The 19244-nt window shown below is 34.5% G+C and overlaps 1 protein-coding gene across 3 annotated transcripts in view; it reads left to right on the top strand.

The window, feature by feature from the left end:
* The window catches only part of EDIL3 (EGF like repeats and discoidin domains 3), a 439520-nt gene that overhangs the window by 240516 nt on the left and 179760 nt on the right, over positions 1-19244 (top strand). For all 3 annotated transcript variants that reach the window (XM_007130595.4, XM_007130594.4, XM_055086648.1), the window contains one exon: positions 8807-8920. In XM_007130595.4, coding sequence (XP_007130657.1) covers positions 8807-8920 — 114 coding nt within the window. The remainder of the gene's footprint in view (positions 1-8806; positions 8921-19244) is intronic.

The following is a 19244-nucleotide window of genomic DNA, read 5'->3' as shown; positions in this document are numbered from 1 at the left end:
GTAAAGGTGAAGGAGAATTCATATTTTCTAGGGGTGGTAAAGTTAACTGGTGAAAAGTATAGATTCCTGAGACAAATTATCTGGGTTTTAATCTCAGTTTCAGCACCTGTGTGACTCTGACATATTATTTATATTTTCAATGTCTCAATTCACTCATCTGGAAAACAGTTATGATAATAGTAGCTCAGAGGGTGTGATGATATATACAAAATGTTTAAAACAAGGTTTGGCTCATAGTACAAGTGGGTGGATGTGCTAATTGTTGTCAATCAGTTGTCATCCTGATGAGCTGTTTGTCCATACTTAATATGTTATAGAGTTATTTTTAAGAAATTAATTCTGAACTAAGTGAAATTATTTTTCTGTATATATGAAATGTAACTGTGTGTCATTGCCTGTTATTTAAATGTGGCATTGCTTGTATGCTTTTAGTGGCTCATCATTTTTAGTATAAGTTACTGTCTATGTGGTTTTTTTGAAAAAATTACTGTCATTGAAGAGAAAAATGATTCAACCTGGTGAATTGTAAGTTTTAATTTATTCCCTTAAAAGCCTCTCTTGATAAAAAATACATCTCAAAATGATATACTGGTGTTAAGTCCTTCTACTTACAACTTGCATATGAAGTGAAATACGTGTAAGTTTCATGCATACTATATATTCCAAACCATTATGAATTAATTTGCTGATAAGAGTGCAAATTTTCCCCCAGTTCTTCTATTCCTCTTAGTAATTTTTCTCAAAATCTTAGGTGATTTTGGCTTAATGGGCATCTTTTATAATTTTATTCCTAAAATCCATAACTGCTTGTCTATTTAGAAATGGATTACTTTGGCTCTTACATAGCTGAAGTATTGATATATATACAAGTATAACTATATAAATAATACATTGAAGCTTACATACAGGTAAACTCTAAAGATTATGAACTGCTTTGCAAGCAACGAAGTTTAGTTTGAGCAAAAGCCTGAGGAGGACTCATTTGTCAATAAAGAGTTTCTACTGTAGGTAGTTTTCCTTGGGGTCTGCTGAATATACAAAATGGAAAGCATGACCATATGCTGAAATTAAAGTGCTTATATAAAAGGAAAGAAAGAAAATATGGAGAAATCATATTCTAGTTGACTATTCAAGTAGGATTCCCAAATAAAATACAGGATGGCCAGGTAAATTTGAATCGCAGATAAATTTTTTTTTTATATAAAGTATGAGCCAAATATTGCATGGGCATCTTGTATTTCTATTTGCTGAATCTGGCAACCCTAAATATTAGGAAGTCTGTACGCATTTCAAACCAAGCCAAATGTTTAAAGATACATGCTGTAGTCATCATGTTGTATGTATGGTCTGAGTGATACAGACTCAACATAAATTGCCCTTCCAACTCTTTGAATTATTTTTCCAAATGTTACCAGTAATGAAATTCTAGAGTGAATGAGCTTTCTAAACCACAGATCTATTCAATCCCATGCCCCCTTTCCACACTTCTTGTTCTCTATTAACTTCTCAGTGTCCAAGGACTAAAGTTCAAACTCCTTAATTTGATTTGTAAGGCCATAAAAATGTGGTCCCAGACTACCTAGTAACCACCATCCCTAGTAGTTCCACATAGTCCCTGTGCATATCCAGACATTTAAAAGTATTCAGTTCTCTCTGAAAACATTGTGTCCTTTTATGTTCCAATTATAGAAGGTGAGACCTCTTAGAACAGTTGCAACTATCCCTGTTCACTGATGTATCCAAACATATAATCAGTATTTTAGAGCCTGATTTCATGGAAGGTGCTCATCAAAGTTTTAATGAATGAATGAGTGAGTGAATGGGTGTGTGAAAGCAACCATGTGAATCATAGCTATGCTTCCCATGTGAATCCCTTCTCATTTTAGCCAGTTATCAATTTCTGATAACTCACTATAGAAAAAATCCAAAATAGTTGATCTTTAGTATTGACCATTAAAACTAGAGAGAACTGCAGGCAAACTAATTTAACATGCATTTGACAGAATAGAGTGATTGATTTTGGATAAAGCATTATGAATATGCAAAAATATATAAAGTATATCATACATAATAAAAGGAAATTTATGAGTTTTATACTTGGAGCACAGAACTATGGGGCAATGAAGAATCACTCTCGGATATGTAGAATAATGAGATGCATATTAATTTAGAAAAATAACTTTACAGAGTAATTAGTTATAACTTGACATAACTCAGAAGCATTTTCTGCAGTCAGATAGACACCTCTAAAATTCAACATTCTCTAACCTGCTAGACTAATTTAGTTATTGCTATTTGAAGTCTCTGAGAAACTGTGCGTTCATTCATTAGAGCACTTGTCACTTTGTACTGTAACTGATTATTTCCTCGTCTATCTGCTGTACTATAAGAGCCTTGAGAAAAGTAAGGGTCCATGATATATTAATTTTCGCATTCTTAGAACCTAGCAGAGAACTAAGGATGGGTGGCTGGATAGATGGACTTCATACACAGAGGTTCTATGCAGTGTTTGTCAACTCTGGCTACCTGGACTCCTATAAAACAATATTTATGCCTTCATTCCACCCAAGTCCATTTAAATTAGAATCTCTGGTGTGGAGGCTTTGCATTGGTATGTTTTAAAAGTTCTAACTTTTAAAAGAAGTATTGTTCTAAATCGATTCTCCTTAATAGAACTCCTTTAGAAGTAGGCTGGTACATCTGCCCAAATCAAGGAACTCACAGTCACAGTACAGGTGGTGATTCCCCAGGTCTCTGATATTCTCAGTTTTCTTACCAATCAATGAATATTTATTGCAGGTCAAGTTACTATGCTGCATACCCCTAAGGTAATGTTCTTTGCAATCGTTTGCTCTTTGGTAAAAATTTTACCAGAGGCATTGGTTCATTTTGGCTTCTACTGTGTTTTTTCCTGTAGCTTTTATTTATGAATTTCTTCAAGGCCTCAGATATTTGAGTTATATCACCCTCTTGACTATCCCTCCCAGAACCCTTCTTCTATCTTCCCTGGTTTTGGCTTTATAAGTATCTTGGAATAGCTGTCTTATCTTGCTGGCCAAATATCTAATTAAGGCAACTAAAGCCTTACTGAAATAATTTTAAATGGAGACATCCTAGAGAACTGGGCTCTACCTGGATACCAATAACAAAGTTTCTTGCATTAAAATTGAGATCTCAAAATAAATGTGAGGATGCCAGGATACAGATTAGCATAGAGTATTATCTTTGTTAGTAAGCGGTGATGGTTAAATACCTCTTGGATATTTTTTGGTACTATTGTTCTTGGTAAATGAAGGTTATCAGTAAATTATTATAAAAGGTTTGCCTGTGGTATGTTCTCAACGAAGAATGCTCATTTTAATTTGCTACTTTAAAATAAATTAGTAGCAATATAGCAAAAGGCCAGATCAAAACAGAGTTCAAGCACACAAGATTAAAAATATACTGACTTGCCCCCAAAATGATTGGGAAATCCTGTAGATAGTTCTGATTATGACATAATTAAATTCAATACCTGAGTAGAAGGACAGAATTCCTAGAAATTCATCATAATTTATTCAGCCTTAAAAGAGAAATTGAAAAACCATAGACTTTAGGTAAGAAAAAATATAAAAGGTTAAATTTTAAAAGGCAATCACTCATAGGAAGTCTGGAGAATATTTAATAGCTAATGGGGAGCCCAGGGAAGATGGGTTACAAAGGGTCAAAAATAGCAGACTCTTGAAAATAAGCACTTGCGGGCTATTTAACGGTCAATAACAATATTGCAGGAGGAAAGACAGCCCAAGGGAAGGGAATAAGGAAGCCAAGGAATTATATCTTTGCAAAGAAAAAAAAGGGCTTAGTTATGGTGTCCTTTTAATATATCAAAACAGGGGTGCTCAGCCTGAGAATCAGTTGTTCCTTTCTTGATGCTCATGGGACCTGGATATACTTGGGGATCAAAAGGAGGTAGTTTCACGAGTGAATTAAGTTGTCTTTTTTCCTCCACTCAAGAGGAGGTTACATGGATTTCTGTCCTAAAAAGGATTGGATGTCCTAGTCTAAATGGTGGTCAATATTCAAAATATTCTAGGCCAAGTTGGCAAAGTAAATGTAGTTGAACTACTGGGGCCAGATGGCATCCACCTCAGGAGTTCTAGAGAGACTCAAGGGTGAATTGGGACACTGATGGCCCAAGAGTGCAATGTGAAATCATTCCTGTTCTGCAGATTACAAATGAGAGCCAGTTTGAAAACTAATTAATTAATTAGTTATCTAGTTAATCGATTAATTTTGAAAGTTTCCGCAGGATGCCCTAGCAATTAGACTTCACAAATCTCCATTTCCTCTCTGACCAGCTAGTGGAGTCTATAATGAAGAATGGGATTTCTGAATACTTAAATATAATGATCTGAAAAGAAGCAACATCATTTCTGTGGCAAGAAATCACGCCCAGAGAAGCCACTGTTTTTTGAAGGCACTGATAAAGGAACTAGCAAATATAATTTTGATTTTCAAAAACTCTTTGACAGCCTACTACTCCAAAGTCAGTTTCATGGGCTTTGGGGCTGTAATTTACACAGTGTTGGGTCTGACAAAGATCCAGAAAAAAAGACTAGGAGTAACTGAGCACTTCTCATGATGCACATGTGTATAAGTTCAGGAGTACTCAGAATGATCTGAATGAATATATGTGTTTTTCAATTACTAGAGGAGGCGTCTCACAGTGACATCTCCAGAGGGTGCATGGGTTGACATTATTTCTGTTAGCAAAAAGCCAAGCCTAAGAGGGAAGACTACAGCACACCTTCCCAAATCTGTATAAGGTGGGCTAAGGGCAAAATAATGGTAAAGATAAAGAGACTAAATTATGCATATAATATGAATGAATCTATGTAAGTATTTACAACAGAGAAAGTGTCTGGACATCCTTTTAGAGTACCTTTTGTTTCAAAGATACGCATGCTGTTGTGACCAACTATCTATTCTCTCATCTCTTCCTCTCCTTCCTTCCCTCCTTTGCTTTGCTTTGCTTTGCTTTTTAATTCCTTCACATACACACACACACACACACAAACACACACACACACACACACATCACGAGTTTGTATCCGGAAATCATGCTCAGCTCCTACCACTGTACTTCAGTCAGCTAGAGGGTGGACAGCAAAGATTTATGTTTTCAGAGTAAGGAATCAGGACTCAGCTGGGTGTCTTAATTATAAAATCGAGCTTTGAATGATGTTATTTTTTAAAAACAATTCTCAGGAAGCAGTCATAGAACTAAAAACCTCAAAAAATAATAGCTATTATTATTATAAATGAACTATAAAAATGACCAAATATGGAAATTCCTATTTTGTATGGAACTGCTATGTCAAATTTTTCTTAGTTATAAAATAATTTATTATATATCCCAGTATATTTGGAATAGATGAGGACTTTTTTCTGGAAATAATAACTTCATGATCTGTGACAAAGAAATATGTATGTGATTTATTACAAAGAAGTTTAACTTTCATTTCATTATATTCTGTGAGTATTTATATCTAGTCTTTAATTAAACATGATTTATTCCAATTGAGGTCTGTTTCCGTTTAGATTGATTGCAGTGTTAATCACAGTGCAAACAGCCTTCACCGCTGAAAGAACTCTTGCATTATACTGATATATAAAGGCTTCTGTGTAATTTGCATCTGTTATCTGAGCCTACGTGTTACTAGATGTGTACATAGGCAGAAATGTTTTACTTATTTGGTACTATATTAAAGTATGTAACTCATTTAATATAATGTTTTTATTTATGAATTTAGATCAAGGTAGTTTTTTGGTTTAAAAAAAATGTACAAACAGTAGAGGATCATTTTTTTTTTTTTCTAATCACAAACTAAGTATGGCTAGAAAGCATTTTCATTTCAGCAAATGCAATTCCACCTCATGTTAACCTCTGGGTAAAGGTGTAACTGTATTTTTAGAAACAAATGTTCTTAATTTTAACTTCCATTGTAGATGATTGTAGACCTGGTCTGATGAACAAATAGATAGAAGTTCAAAGATCGATTAGTCTCAATTAAATTCACATTCTCATGTGCTAAGTACTACTTATTGTGTAAAAACTTAGAAGAAATGAGGAAGCAAAGAACAACGGTAACTGCATATCCTTAATGGTACATATAATAACTCTTGATTGTTCTCACATCATCAACTTTGAAAACTTCCTTCTATTAACATTTCAAAGCAGCAAGAGCTGGGTTTGATTTTACTCATGATATAGGTCAATATTAAAAGGAGAAATGTTCAGGTAAGGTAATTCTCTTACCTGAGAATTAAAACGTACGTTGTACCTCTTAGCATCAAATCCTGGGTGGGTCTCTGTCCAGCCTTCTTTCATTTATTTAAGTCCATCCCATATATGGCTTTTCTAAATCTTTCTAGGGTACAAGGATATAGAGGATACCCTCCCATCTGGCTCCAAGCCTTCAGTGCCAAAAGAGAATGGCCAGTTCCCTCAGCTGGCACTAAGAGTTCATGGTAATCTGGTCCTTATCTACATCCTCAGATTTGGTTCCCAGCACCCCCTTCCCACTCTGTCCTCCAGACAAACTGTGCTATTTGTGTACTTGAACACACTGTCATACCATGAACTCTTCTCTTCGAAGTTGTGACTCATTCTGGATCCCTGCTTGGAAATACAATACCCTCTTCATCCTGTTTTTATTAATCCTAATTAAAACTTTCCTTCAAACCCAAGATCAAATTCTATTTCCCTTATGTGCTCTTTTTCAGACATTAATTCTCAGTTTCTTCCCTATAAGTATATAAAACAGTAGCCTTTTATGTCTAACTTTACAAAATAAGGCAGTGCATTATTTAAGACATGAAGATTTAACTTCTTGTCAGACTCTGACATATCTCACCTAAAACAAATTGTAGTAGATACGATACAGGGAAAGACATATTAAGCATGTTCCAAAGTAGCCAGTCATTGCCATTTCCTGACATTCATCTGGTAAGTAAATAAATAGCACAGTGACTTTTGTGCTATTTTCAAAGTTTAATGAAAATATTTTGCATGTTAGTCCAATATAAATAAAAAGTGAATTTTTGTTAAGACAAAAAAAGCTAAATATTTCATCAGATGAGAAAATGAATAAGTGACATACTCTTCCTTCCCTCCTTTCCCTCCTTTCCCTCCTTTCCCTCCTTCCTTCCTTCCTTCCTTCCTTCTTGCTTAAGAGTTTTAGTGTCAAATATTTGTGAGTCTATTATATTTTATAGTACACAGCTGTTTTTTAGAGATGATCAGATTCTGATTTTATCCTATTGTTTGATATTATAAAATGCTCAAATTATTCAGATTCTGTCTGAACACAGTCATGAATTGTCTCTACTCTCAAACTGTAGCACTTGACCAGAAACCAAAAGGGATGGTTTTTTCAGAGAAAGTGGTCACCTGCCTAAAGAAATTTAGACCAAACTTTGCCATAAACTTAGAATGAAAGCATGACCAAATCTGCTTCCAGGAGGAGATGCTGTTTATAAGAAAGAAGTTAAAGGAAAGGGCAAAATAGAGGTTTCCTAGTATTTTGTCCTTGTTTGATATTGAGGGGGTAGTTTAATGATCATATTGTTTTAAGCACTATGAAAACCCACGACTTCAGAATAACTTTTGATACGTTGTAGTGTATCCAAAGGCACATTACACATCTGAAATAATTTTTTGCAGATTGTTTGCACCACTATTGTGTTATAAATTTTATCAAGAAATATTTATTGGGCACTAATGGTTTTCCAGATAGAGTGTGGCATCTGTGGAGGTACAAAGAACAGTGCAGGACAGGTGCTGCATTTGTAAACTTCTCAGATTGACTAGGTGAAAGGGTGAAAGGCACATAAACAGACAGTCCCTAAGTAACACCATTTAGATATGTAAGAAGGAGTTGTGGGAATAAGAGCAGAGGAGGATTTCAATTGAGATAGATGATAGGAAGGGAAAGTGATGGGGAGCAGTGCATGTCCTCCAATTACTTTACTAGATCCCACAGAACCTAGCTTGGTGCTGAGCTTAGACGAAATGATGTGTAAATATCAGTGATTGATATTTGACTGAATTCGTCTTCATTCTTTTTCATTCAAAATCCCATTTGTTGTCCTGTTGTCCAAAATTAGCATGGAAATTAGTATAATTTGCTGAATGTTTTATATTTCATATGATTTTGCATCAGGTATAATAATGATATATAAAAGGTAAGTCCCTTTAGCCCTCCTAACTTTAGAAACCCTTGAATGAGATTAGGAAGTGATCATTTACATTTATTATACTTTGCATATAACAAGATTTAGCTATTAACTCCAATTTACTTCTAGTCGCATTCATCAAAGGCGAACTATTTAGAAACTAAAACATCTCTGTCAGTTGGAATTTTAATGAATTAAGATGAAATGAGACAGTGTTAATTGGCACTGGTTGCTGCTGAGGAGGTTTCTAGAGCTTGTGATACCAATTCATTTCTCTATCAGGGTTAATTTGTTTGATTTAATTCTAAGGATACGCTGAATATTTCCCCAAACTATTCATATTTATTTTCAGGATAGGAGAGTGGTTTAGTTCTGTTGGATTTGGATTCTCAATTCCATTTGAACTGGATTTAATTGGATTGTTAATAAATTATCGATTGTAGGCACCATTTATATTATTGACTAGAGACATACACACACACAGCATTATTTAGACTTTGTTTTATTTGAAACGCCTAAAACCTTCTAATAACTGATCATTTTTTCACCAATAATTCTCTTCCTCTCTTCTCTCTATTTTCCTCAGATATTAATGAATGTGAAGCTGAGCCTTGCAAAAATGGTGGAATATGCACAGACCTTGTTGCTAACTATTCCTGTGAGTGCCCAGGAGAATTCATGGGAAGAAATTGTCAATACAGTAAGTATTCATATATATATAAACCTTTATTTGCATAGCCTCCATTTATTATGGAATCTGGGCCAAAATCAACAATAATTTGCTTCCAGATTTCATAATGTATTGAAATGGCACGTTTCATACTTCTTGTTGTTAATGTTATTAATGTGCATCTATTCTCCAGGATGTGTCTCACTTAGAGCATGATAGGCATAGGAGTGGTTGCCTTGTGGTCTCAAAGGAGGTCAACATTTCCTCAGAGACCCAAGTACATCTCTCCCATGAATCACATTTTGGCTTTTGAGTTGTGCATATGACCTAATTTTCTCCCAGAGTGGTTACTCTGTTTCAAACAGGAAATTCAGAGCATTCTAACCAGATAACCTTCGTCACAAATAAAAGGTAGAGATTAATGAGGGTTCATGTTGAACTGGCCAACACATCAGTAAGAGTTTTACATGCTATTTATTTGTCTTCTTGAAAGCCTAAGACAGTAGGGTCTTGAGATGATGGATCAAATTATAGGATAATAATTTGCCTGAATGTTTACAAAGAAGCACAAAGCACCCCACCTTCTCCAAAACAATTAAAATACCTAGGGAGAGGTAGTAACAGGATTATAGTCAGTGAGAGGAGACCGGAATTGGGCACAAATTCATGCTAACAAGAACAATAGTCACGTAGCTTAATAATTGTTGGGCACTTATAGAAACTTCATAGTGCTACTACTTTGATGTATATAATGCTATTAGAGCATTGTAACATTATGCAAATTCAAAAGGCAAATGCAGATAAGAATTCAGACATAGAAACTGAGACACATAGGCTATGTGGTTTGCCGGGTTCTCACAGTTAGTGACAGAACCAGGACTGGAAGGAATCTAGAATCAGGTCTTGTGATTCCCAGTTCAGTGTATTTTCCTCTAAACCAAGAATGTTATCTCTTTGGATAGAGCTGAACAAGATAAACTTGAAAGCACCCTCCACCTCCACTTTGTCTCTTACACACACACACACACACACACACACACACACACACACACACACACTCACTCACTCACTCACTCTCTCTCTTTAGCCAGAGTAACACTTTTATTTCTCACTTTCCCTCTCTTTCTTCCTCCTTGACAATGGTAATTTATAAAATAAAACAAGGAAAATGATTGAAGAATTTATTTGGGTTATGTATATAAACAAAATGATGATCTGGAGATTCTCATTACCCTAGTCCTGAAAAACTTCATTAAAATAATGAAATTGTGAATATCAAAGAAATACCTTGGATGGGGGAAAATATTTCTAAGCTTAAAAATAATTGGAGAAGGACATGGAGCATGAGTTAATAAAGGAAGCTTCAGGCCTGGATGAATGGAAGGAAAGGACAGTATGAGTAAGCAGGTTGATCATACAACTGGATGACCAATAGCCACCCAGTCAACAAACCTAGCAACCTTCCTATAAAGCATTTAACTGACCGCCCACTAAGTTAACTTCAATTCAGTTTCAACTGGTCCTTGGCCCACGCAGGCCCAGCTCTTGCATCTTTTTTCTTTTGGTTCGTGGGACCTGCATATGGCTGCCTAGTCAGCCTTTGCCCCCTGTACTGACCAAGGAGCAACTAGACAGCCAGTTGGTTTCCTACCTATTGAAAATGGAAGAAGACCTTGATGTGAGCTAGAAATTGAAACCAATGACTAAAGCCTAGTCATCCCTCCATCAGAGATTTTACTGAGGTCACCACATCCGAAAATACCCTTGAAAAGAAAGAAACCTGATAGGTTAGGAAGGATGTATTGAAATAGACTTTGAACTTAATGGCCATTAGTTCACATCTAGCGTCCTTGCTATTGCATTTAATGAAATTCTTTGTTTTTCTCTGACTTGGTTTTATATCTGTAAAATATTTATATGTAAATCCAGACTGCTCTCTGAACATGCATGTGATAGTGAGGTGCCTCCCTTAACCTATCGTATGCTCTGACATTCTACTGTTTCCTCTGTTCATCTCTGTGCCCTGACAGATATCAGAACAGGTCACCTAAGGTACAATCTAAAATATGTTCCTCTTGGGGTATTTGTTTCTACTGCATTGATTTATAAGAGTATGTAATAAATTCAGGATTCTGATTCTTCCCATTGTCTAGGTTTCTGAGGCTATGGTTTTGCTTTTTTTCTGTGGCTTTTTAGAATGTTTAGAAAACCCACAGTAAGAAAGTGCATCTTGCCACAGTGATGATTTAGTGATATGCATTGAGAACGTAGAACATTCACTCACTACATGGCATATAGAAGCACCTGCAGGTTACAGGTAATGCTAGCTCCCAGCTGATTGAGTTTAGGATCTTAGGAGTTGACATTACATAGATTATAACCAATTTGCGTACTTCCACTCTGAAGTAAGATTGATGAACTTTCTTCAGGCTTTGTATGCTCTCCCACAGGGGTCACTAGGTCAACTTACACCTGCAATAATGGGAGAGAAACCATTTGTTTCAGCAGATATTTCTTGTGAGAGAGGGAAAGGAGAATGATGGAGACTAACTGCTTGGGGGTTAGAGGACACTCATACCAAAGTGTCGTTATCCTTGTGTTCACATTCAAGCTGTCAGTATAATTGGGGGCTGCTGCACTTATATTTGCCTCACTTGTACCACTTCTTTCTTATTTGTACTGATGGGTTAATTAAGTTTTAGTATATTTTGCAATGGGGTTATGCAAATGGATTTGAAATAAGAGAGGTAGACAGGGATCTGTTTCTCATTTTAGGCCATTTCTACATGCGGACATCTTGATAGTTTATCTGAGATCACTTATTTAATTCTCACTCATTTCAAATAATCAACAGACATATGAATGCTATGATCTAACCAACTACTACTGCTAATGAGCCTTGAAAATATAAAAGTGGTAATTTTGGAGGTTGCTTTCTTCAGGGTGTAGACAGACTAATCTTGATATCTGTCTACTTATCATCAAAAGATTTGTTTTTCTCAGATCTTAACCTTTTCTCTGCATTTTTCTCATATTTACCATACCTTCAATTTTAATCAATTTATTATTACTACCTTTATCAGTATAATTAAATGAAATATTTTTAATATTAATGATGTTCTACATTTTAAAAACCTAAGTATATTTATTCATTTTCAGTTAAACCATTAAAAGTAAGATGTTTATGCTGAGATGCTACTTTAATATTATTTTTTTAATTATGTGACTTCTTTATAATGTATGTCTTTAATTAATATAGCTATTAAGTACTTTTACTTTGTAAGGAATAAATTTATATTTAACCCTATCTATTATAACACAATGCCTATGTGGTAAGAATTATTACACATATCAATCACCTATTAAACATTTTCAGTAACAATATAATTATTTCAGATGTTAACAACAAATGTTTTAATACTTGGCAAAGGATCTGCCTGTAATTTTCACACTAATTATTTCCTAATTAATATTTACAGGTGAGTAAAGGCAATAATACATCTGATTTATATAATTCCAATTTAGATTTCCATATACGGTTCATACAACTTATCATTGACTCAGAAATCTCAGTTATTTTTTAGTTTTATTCTTCATTTTTTATTACAGGGGATTTAAGTTTGATTATTTTTTATTGTAATTGAAGTTACTTTTGATTGATACGTGAAAATCGTTTAGATGTTTCCATAATATCTATTACATTACACATACTCTTCTAATTTAAGTTCTAATTTATACTCCTTTGTCACTTTGAAATGATATAAGTTCAAGTGTTCAGATAGCCATTTTCATAAACAGCTTGAAAGGACAATGATGATGAAGTGGAATGAGAAACCTATATATCAACCATTTAGTAAAATACCTAGGTCAATACATTTTGTAAAAAAGCAAATAATTGCATAAATAAATAAGTAGACACAAGGATTTTGAGTTATCTAAAAAGTTAAATCTAGTTTAGTCCCCTTTTTCTTTTGTTATAATTTTGTGAAATTTTAAATTTTTAAACAACTGCCTATCTTTAGTAACTGACTGTGTGTATTGAGAACAAAATATGTAGAAGTCAGCTTTAATGCCTTGCATACCATGTTTTACAAGTACATAAATTTAGGAAATCCAGCCGCATTAACATAATTTTTAATAAACAAATATTGTTAATTCAACCAAAACCATTATAGGAGATAGGAGTTGCTTTAGTTTTCGAAAAATATGACATCATAACATACTTCTGAACCACAAACACCTAAGTTCATTTCTTTATGTTTTCATGTTTACAATTATTGTAAGCTGTCACTGTTATTTGATCAAGTACTTTAGTGAATGACGAACAGGAACTAACAGTGGAAAAATAATTCCAGTATTTTCTTATCTAATATAGATGGTCAGAGATTATAGTTTTATCCTAACACTAAATTTCTACTCTGCTATATCCAGCTATGACATAGATCCAAAAGCAAAATATAAGAGATTCTGATTAAAATAAAGAGTTTTAAAAATAAAAGGTATTTATGAGGAAGTAAAGATTAGAATTAAGACATAAATTTAATGAGAAAATTGTGTTAAGTCCAGTATTAAAACATACTGAATGTATATAATTATGTGTTCAATAAATAAACTAGCCACAAATATTTATTGAGTTTTTCTTAACTATGTACAGAATTTTCAGAACATGTATTAATGAATTAATTCATTCACCAAATTGGATCCAACACTAGCCACCCCTTAGAGCTGGGGCAACAATGGCAGTTAAATTCAGTTCCTATTCTCATGGAGTATAGAGATTAGTGGGAGAGAAAAACAGGAATTACATCATGTCTAATTACAAAACATGATAAGTACCATGAATGAAAAGAAGAGAGAGCCATGACAGGGGTGCCTGTTCTGTTTTGGGGAGTTTAAGGAAGTAACATTTGAACTGAGGCCAGAAGCACATATAGTAGGTACCAAACAGAGGGCAGGCTATGGAGATGAAAATTTTACAAGAAGGACAATATGCTCAAGGATAAACAGACCCTTTGTCCTTAAGAATCTTAATATTAAGTGGATGAGCTCTGATTGCTGTATGATAATCATATGATGAGGTTTTTGGAATGATCACTTACCTTTTAGGCTTTGACAATATGGGGTCAAGACCAGTTGATGGCAAGCATATTTATATAGTAATAATCCATCTCATAAACTATCTTTTTATGCATCTACAAGGGATTTTTAAAACACCAAAATAGACTTTAACTTTTGCAAGTGTAATAAGAAATCAGAAAAACAAAAATAATCATTAATGCTCATTCTAGTTTTATTCCAGATAAAAATAGCTGCTCTGTTTTAGAATTTTGAACTGGTGATTTGCAACAATTTTTGTCTTTGAATGCATTGCCTAATATCAATGTAAGATTACTTTCCTTGAATACATAGGATAGGAATTAATCCAGAACTCCAATAGGACAGGAGAAGGACAGCTTACCTCAGGCTGTCACATTTTGTGAACATAAAAAAAAGAAAGAAATCGACTATGGGTTGATGAAAGTTTTATATTCAGGATTAATTGTATAATGTTAATCCAATATACACAATATTTAAAAATCTACCCATAAATATATAGAGATATAAGTGGAAATAACCATAACTATAAATACTTGAGTATAGATAATTATTTTAACTTAATTTCTCACATTCTTTTTAAAGACATGACAATAAGTACAAAAAACCCAGAATACTGTGCAAGAATATCAGTAGCCATCAAAGAAAGAAGTGGTTCCAACATTACTGCAGGATGAAGTCTTTGCAACAATAAACACAAAAAATTGACTCAATGACAAAACCGAATTGAATTTTCTGTGTCTGACATGGAAATTCCATCTTCAATCAGTTGCCTCTGGGTATATTTTTCCAAATGTTGCCCAACAGTTTTGTTCAGACATATCACACTTTGAAAGTTCATCTGCTGTACATTAAAGTGATAATCTAAAAGGAAAGACACAAAAAATATCTGCAGAATGCTCAAATAGACCCCCTAGGACGTACTAAATACATCTAACAAATTGAATCAGATTCTTATTAACTGTATTTTGTATTTGATTACAAATAATTACTGAAACATTCAGTAAGACCTTCTTGTTTTTCAAATTATGTAACATTCCCATTATGCACTAACCTGCATATGTCCAGGGATTAAAATTTAGTTTTGCATTTATTCTCCAGGCTAAAACTCATTTTAATATACCCTCTCTCAGAAACCAAGTAAGATAAAGTATGCAGAGATCAGGAGAGTTTGGGAACAGTATAACTTGATTTCATCTTCATAACATTTAGAACAGTAGTGTATGATTGAGAAATGTTGTATTTTTCTCAGACTGTAAATATCAATCTTTTCAACTATCACCCGATCCTCACCCTTGACAAAAAATAAAGGTAGAGCTCAAATAAAATATTACACTATAGAATACCAAAAATCTCTCTATAAGGAAACTTCTAGAAAAGAAGTCAGCCTAGGACTTGAAAGTTGAAACATGGTTAAAATGTAATTTGTGGGCTAGTCATTATTCTTTACATGTGTTGCCATGGCATTTTGGGGTACTTAGGTGAAATTTTGGGTCTGAATTTCAAAGTGAGGCTGAAATCGTTTTTTTCATAATGGAGAAATTACAAGCACAAATCACTGTGGTTTCTGCTTTTGTCAGAGTCACTAAACAGCAGAGATAAATAATGCTTTTCTCAAATAGGAGAAAGAAAAGAACATAGATTTTTTCTGATCTTTTACCAAATGTGCACAGTTTTCCAGGATTTCCTGAAATCCCAAGGGTTTCAAATAGTAGCAGTAAAATTTTACTGGCACCCAAGGAGCTGAGTTGAGCGGGACACCAATCCCAGCATGCCCCTGGCTGCAGTTGTCAGCTACATAAGCAGACTTGGAAGCGATAGCTTCCAGCAGCATGTAACACAAAGAGCCTCGTACATGTTTTGAGTTTCATCTTCAAAGCATTCTTCTTCACCTGAAGGAGAAGGGCCCAACAGATTTATTTCCTGCATGGGCATATTGAATTATAGGTACAACTGGCACATCCTGATAATCTAGGACAGCTAGCTATTAAAATGCGGGTGATAACTCAGGGAAGCATAGGTAACAAAGACTCAGATTCAAGAATCAGATGAGAATGGTGAAGTGGTAAGATTGAATGTTAGTGCCAATGGAGATATTAAAAAGAATAAAGAATATAAGATTACTAAAGACAGAATTTAAGATAAAGAAATTCTATCTGCAAAGGGACAAAAAATAAAAGAGTAATTAGAGAGAAATTGATAATCAAGACTTAGAGAGGGCAAAGAAAATGTTGTTTCCAAAACAGGAACTGGTCAAGGAAATGGATACCTAAGAAAAGACTTTTTAATTTGGATCCTGAAATCACTATTAGTCCTTAAATAATTGTGGTGGGTGGTAAAGAGAGTGCCAGATTGCAGCTCTTCCAGATCAAGCAGGTGCTGAGGAAGAAATAATAGCAACAGACCGCTCCTCCCAGATACTAGTGCACTGGACTTTGAGCATATCTTAAAACTCAAAGAGCCATTAAGGTGGCCAAGGACCTAAAAATGTATTTTATAATAGTTACCTTAACAGCTTTATCTGGTCAATAATACACATTCTTTTTAGAGCTCTAAAGGGAATGGACACATAAAGTATCCAACTTAAAAATAAATTGAACTTGAGGAATATGGTTCTATAAAAAGAAATAGAGTCAGAGCAAAGTCAGTAAATTCAATACTAAAATTCAAGGAAAACAGGAGCAGGGACAGAAAATAAACTATTCTGACAAGAAAAATGGACAGAACTATAGTTATAATAAGGGAGCCTATAAATACTCAGCACTATTATCTAACTACAAAACACTGAAGAATTGAAACCGCACCTCTTAGCTCCAAGAAATCCGAGGATATTTGTGGTGGTATGTTCAAAATAAAATTATATTTTTTTGGTACACTCAGGCAGACTCACAACTTGTTGAATATCCATAAAATGACTATTTCATTTATAGATGTTGCCTCATATCCACTCAGCAGTCACTTAATAATGTCTTTTCCTTTCCCATTAGAATTATTCCTGGATTCTACCACTGTTAATAGTTTTCAGTAAAACAAAACATGAGCACTTTCCTAGAGATTAATATAAAGGATGTTCTCAGTCCCACCCCCGTTAAGTGTTTAATGCAGAGTTTTTGACCAAGGATACAGGATCTTCGGGGATGGATAGAATTCAGGGTGTCTGTGTTTCTTGATGAGAAAACAAAAATCGTATGTTTATTTTTACTAATGGCTCCCTGAAACTTAGAATTTCTATCCATTACAAATGTAGGCAACAATGAATCATCGCATTAGCAATACCAATGACTTTGTCACTAATAGAAATCACAGATATTTTCATACCACGTTAAACTTGTTGTACATAGCTGAAAATACCATTTACCGTTTTCACTATAAGAAATTATAGTAGTCCTGCCACCACCTCTGTTATTTAATGTGTTAATAGATGAGCACACGTATTATTGTATCACACATTTTAAAATATTTTGGTAATTACTTTGTACTTCTCTTTATTTCATTTTATGAACTAAAAAGCATTATGCTGAGAAGGGCCTCTAGGCTTTACAAAACTGATAGAAATATCCGTAGTGCAGACAAGGTTCAGAATCCTGGGTTATTGGCTTATTGGTTTCAAAAGATATTTTTTCCTCCTGGATAATATGGATGAAGCTTTTGGAAATAAAAGCTATTAATCATCCATTTTCATTGAATGTCCATTTCTAGGCTTGCTTCTGAGTTTTGTTCTCTAGCTCCAGGTATAAAAAATATAAGCAAAATAGCAGAAGATGATACTGTTAAGCCACATTTTTGTCACTGTGTTTACAGGTGTTTTATTATCAGGGTTGAGTTTTTACTGAACCCATTGCTGCTTCTCACCAACAATGCAGGTTTAGAAAGTTTGTAACCCTATAGAGAATTGATGTATTAAAGACAAGAGAAAAAAGATAAACTAAAGAATATCCCTCCTGTCCAAGGGCTACAGTCTGAAGTTGAGCACATTCTGCTTTTTACCAGGACCTTTTTAATTTTCTCAAAACCAATTATAATCTGTGTAAAATTTTATAATCAATTTAGTTATTTGGGTTGCCAGTGACATATACACAGTTGCTTTAAAAGAATGCAACTTGTGTATGAGTTAACCAAAAATTGCTAGTGGTCCAGAATCACAGCATCAAGTACAAAGTAAATGTGGATTGCTCATTACATGAGAAAAAAAAAAAGCCAATCTATTAAGTTATATTTTTAGTTGATGTTCACATCAGTTTTTTGTTTGTTTGTTTGTTGTTGTTGTTTTTGTGGTATGCGGGCCTCCCTCTGCTGCGGCCTCTCCCGTTGAGGAGCACAGGGTCCGGACGCGCAGGCTCAGCGGCCATGGCTCACGGGCCCAGCCACTCCGCGGCATGTGGGATCCTCCCAGACCGGGGCGTGAACCTGGTTCCCCTGCATCGGCAGGCAGACGCGCAACCACTGCGCCACCAGGGAAGCCCCACATCAGTTTTAAAGCATCAGGGTATTGTCACTAAATGCATAATTAAGTCTATTTTCGAATTTAGTTCTTATTTCATAGTAGTTCTTATTTTCATAGTACCTAGAATTATTTTAAGCAGTGTACACTTCCAAGACTCATGTGATTCTATCATTTACTTGGACTTCTTTCTTTATGGAGGATAAGTTTGCACAGATCTGTGAGGACTGGACTGGAATAAAAAGGTGGAAATGACTGGACATCTAACAACCTAGATCTTTTGCAACAGGACTATGAAAATAGCATGATGCTAGATTCTGAGACAACTATCAAAATATATAACACAAGGTCAATGACATTAAGACATTTGAATTATTGCTCTGATGTACTTTTTCTGGCTTTTTTTATCTGATTATAGGAAAAATATACCCACTCAATTTATTTCATTAAGAGGGCTATTTTCAAGACTACATGTGAACCAAAACTATAAAGAAGGCTTATGTACTACTTGGGCCTCTGTCTTGCTTTCTCATTATGTCTTTTTTTTTTTTTAACATCTTTATTGGAGTATAATTGCTTTACAATGGTGTGTTACTTTCTGCTTTACAACAATGTGAATCAGTTATACATATGTTCCCATATATTTTCCCTATTGCGTCTCCCTCCGACACTGATGAAAGAAATTAAAGATGATACAAATAGATGGAGAGATATACCCTGTTCTTGGATTGGAAGAATCAACATTGTGAAAATGACTCTACTACCCAAAGCAATCTACAGATTCAATGCAATCCCTATCAAATTACCAATGGCATTTTT

This window comes from Physeter macrocephalus, chromosome 8, assembly GCF_002837175.3.
Source record: "Physeter macrocephalus isolate SW-GA chromosome 8, ASM283717v5, whole genome shotgun sequence".
NCBI classification, from domain to species: Eukaryota; Metazoa; Chordata; class Mammalia; order Artiodactyla; family Physeteridae; genus Physeter; species Physeter macrocephalus.
Note: the sequence above shows the minus strand (reverse complement) of the source record. Positions and strands in the feature narration are given on the sequence as shown.